General features: G+C 36.5%; 1 protein-coding gene across 1 annotated transcript; it reads left to right on the forward strand.

Moving 5' to 3' along the window:
- Positions 1 to 607: 607 nt before the first annotated feature.
- On the forward strand, positions 608 to 1,191 carry LOC130993953 (uncharacterized). The gene is made up of 2 exons (XM_057918993.1): positions 608 to 1,135; positions 1,177 to 1,191. The coding sequence occupies exons 1-2, from the start codon at positions 608 to 610 to the stop codon at positions 1,189 to 1,191; spliced, it is 543 nt and encodes a 180-aa protein (XP_057774976.1).
- The last annotated feature ends 427 nt before the right edge of the window (positions 1,192 to 1,618 follow it).

Below are 1,618 nucleotides of genomic sequence, written 5' to 3' on the forward strand. Positions count from 1 at the left end.
TATTATATTATTATTATTATTATTATTATCCCCTTTCTTTCCCTCTTCTTAAATCCAACCCCTAGTCACGTTTCGGCATTCGTGCCTTCCTTCGGGAATTGGGGCGTGACAGAGTGGTATCAGAGCAGGATCCTGTCGGATCCGCGCTCCCAGTTTGGTACCCGATTAATATCAAAGTAATATTCTTAACTTTGAATTAATCAATAAATGAATAAATTATGGTATATTTGATTAATTATGTTAATGCAGCAACCCCCAGCTAGCTATCTCTCCACCGAGGTATGTTATTTATATAAGAAACATGAATTAAAAGTAGCATATGTTTAAAGATGCTTATTCGTAAAAGCGCGCAAGAAATGATTTTTCATGAAATATTTGATGAGTTCTATTTGAGTTTCTCACAAGGAATGAATTATAAAATGCATAAATTATTATGCATTAAAGATAATTTCAAAATGATGACTGATTCTTCCATGCATTATGGTTGGAAAATATGTGATTACTTTTATGACAAAAGAAAGTGATATAATGAAATGATCCAAATGTTGCATTCGACGTAGTTATGTTACCTGATAGAGAGACTTATTAAGGATATCTTTTATTACAGATGACAACTAGAACCCGAAGTAGAAACAACGGAAACCCTGAGAATGAGGAACTAGTTAATCATATCCCAATTCGTGATACCGAAAATATGTTCAGGAAACAACACCCTCCGACCTTTGATGGCCTAGGTGATCCTGTAGACGCCGAAAAATGGGTTAGAACGATAGAAAGAATATTTGCCTATATAAGGTGTGATGACAAAGAGAAGGTAATTTATGCAAAATACCAAATGGTTGATGAGGCTGACTTCTGGTGGGAGTCAGTAGAAAGGACTATGACTCAGGCACAAAAGGACACTTTAACTTGGGAAGGCTTCAAGGAAAAGTTGTTTGAAAAGTTTATTCCAGAATGCTATAGGCAAAAGAGACAGAATGAGTTTTGGAATTTAAGGCAGGAAAAGAATACGGTAACAGAATATGATCGTGAATTTAATCGATTGTCAAGATATTATCCACAACTGGTGGATACTGATGAAAAGAAGGCGGACAAATTCAGAAAAGGGCTGCATCCTGATATTGCAATATCATTGGTTAGTCAAGGAACACTAACCTATGCCCAATCACTAACAAGGGCTTTGAACATTGAGTCATTATTACCAAAAGAAAGAGAGAAGAAACCTATACAACAATTTGATGGAAATAGGGAAAAGAGAAAATGGGAAGTCGAATCGTTCGAAGAAGGAAATTCAAAAAGAAAATTTTTTAGAGAACCATCACCACAACAATCACAACAACAACAACCGCAGTTTCAGCAACAACTACGACAACCGCAGTAGCAAAACCAACAATACCCTCAACAGTGGGGATTTCAGGGACAAAAACCTGTGTGTCTCCAATGTCACAAGCCTCACTTAGGAGAATGTCGGATGGGGACAAATGTTTGCTTTAAATGTGGAAAATCAGGACATATGGTTAAAGATTGCACCAATAAAAAAGAGTTAAAATAAACAACAACGAGCCCGGTCCCCGAGTTGAGTAACCAAGGTACGCAAATTTCGAGGACGAAATTTTTA

The sequence above is a fragment of the Salvia miltiorrhiza genome, chromosome 7 (genome assembly GCF_028751815.1).
Source record: "Salvia miltiorrhiza cultivar Shanhuang (shh) chromosome 7, IMPLAD_Smil_shh, whole genome shotgun sequence".
NCBI lineage: Eukaryota > Viridiplantae > Streptophyta > Magnoliopsida > Lamiales > Lamiaceae > Salvia > Salvia miltiorrhiza.